Raw genomic sequence first — 1,230 nt, forward strand, 5'->3', positions numbered from 1 at the left:
TACAGTAGGTAATTCTGTAAAAGTTATTATTTTTTTTAATTGTAGAGATTATGATGTGCATTAGCCATCATAAATAATAGAAGTTTAGAAATAAGTATAAAACAATTGTGTGTTTCTTTTTTGCCCAAAGCTGTAGTAACATAATTGTTGCGTGTACAGCATTCACAAGGCAGAGATACAAGATGTATATAGTTGTGACTCACCAAGAATGAAGGCGTAAAATCACCATTATTAATTCTATTTCATGACTGATTTGAGAGAAATTTACAATCAGTGTGACAGTTTCAGGAAAACAAATTGAGTTAACTTACCTTACTAATACATTTGAGAGCATCATCACCCAGCCACTTGGGATAGTATGGTGCATCATGCAAAATTGAGTCAAACAACTGGTCCTCATCATCACCATGGAATGGAGACTGCCCAATCAACATCTCATATAACAGAACCCCGAATGACCACCAATCCACCGACGAGCCATATTTTTGACCACGAAGAATCTAATAGTTAATATAAAGCTTCAGTCAAACAATTTCATCAATGGAAATAGAGCACATTATATAATAACTATTTATAAAGCTTCAGTCAAACAATTTCACCAATGGAAATAGAGCACATTATATAATAACTATTTATAAAGCTTCAGTCAAACAATTTCACTAATGAAAATAGAGCACATTATATAACAACTATTTATTTTGGAGCTGAAGTTTGGTATGCTTGGATGCTTTCCATATCCAAATTTCAAAGGCCTCATTACAAAATGCAATTCCTGTGCCAGACCATCTAAAGCTAAACTGAAAATATAATTATGAATAAAGAAAAGCATGCAGCATGGCCATTAATTTTTCAACGGTATAGGCATTCAGTTATGCATAATCAACCTTCATTCATCTTTAAGGAGGGTTTTATTTTTAAGCATGTACATTTGTATGGAAACACAAGACTTTGGGATTGCAACGCATGTATCTTAACAACCAAGCAAAGTTTCTTTACAGAAATTAACTACATAAGAAAAATGTTTCAAAACAACTATCCACTAGGCATACAACAATTTTCCGCTAGCCATACCTCCGGTGCAATGTAATCAGGAGTACCACAGAATGTAGTTGCCTTGCTGTCTCCTGCTATGTTCTGCTTACACATGCCAAAGTCAGCAATCTTAATGTGTCCATCCTTGTCAAGCAGAACGTTGTCCAACTTTAAATCACGGTATATGATGCCGCGTTG

The 1,230-nt window shown here is 34.5% G+C and overlaps 1 protein-coding gene across 1 annotated transcript; it reads right to left on the reverse strand.

Moving 5' to 3' along the window:
• Positions 1-287: 287 nt before the first annotated feature.
• On the reverse strand, positions 288-1,224 carry LOC117100670 (protein kinase C delta type-like). Its single transcript, XM_033240458.1, has 2 exons — positions 1,072-1,224; positions 288-500 (listed from the first exon to the last, which is right to left on the reverse strand). Exons 1-2 carry the CDS (start codon positions 1,144-1,146, stop codon positions 303-305), a joined length of 273 nt encoding a protein of 90 aa, XP_033096349.1. The 5' UTR covers positions 1,147-1,224; the 3' UTR covers positions 288-302.
• Positions 1,225-1,230: the final 6 nt, after the last annotated feature.

Source organism: Anneissia japonica, unplaced genomic scaffold (assembly GCF_011630105.1).
Source record: "Anneissia japonica isolate Jap-2015-1 unplaced genomic scaffold, ASM1163010v1 scaffold80923_len1230_cov217, whole genome shotgun sequence".
In the NCBI taxonomy this organism is placed as follows: domain Eukaryota; kingdom Metazoa; phylum Echinodermata; class Crinoidea; order Comatulida; family Comatulidae; genus Anneissia; species Anneissia japonica.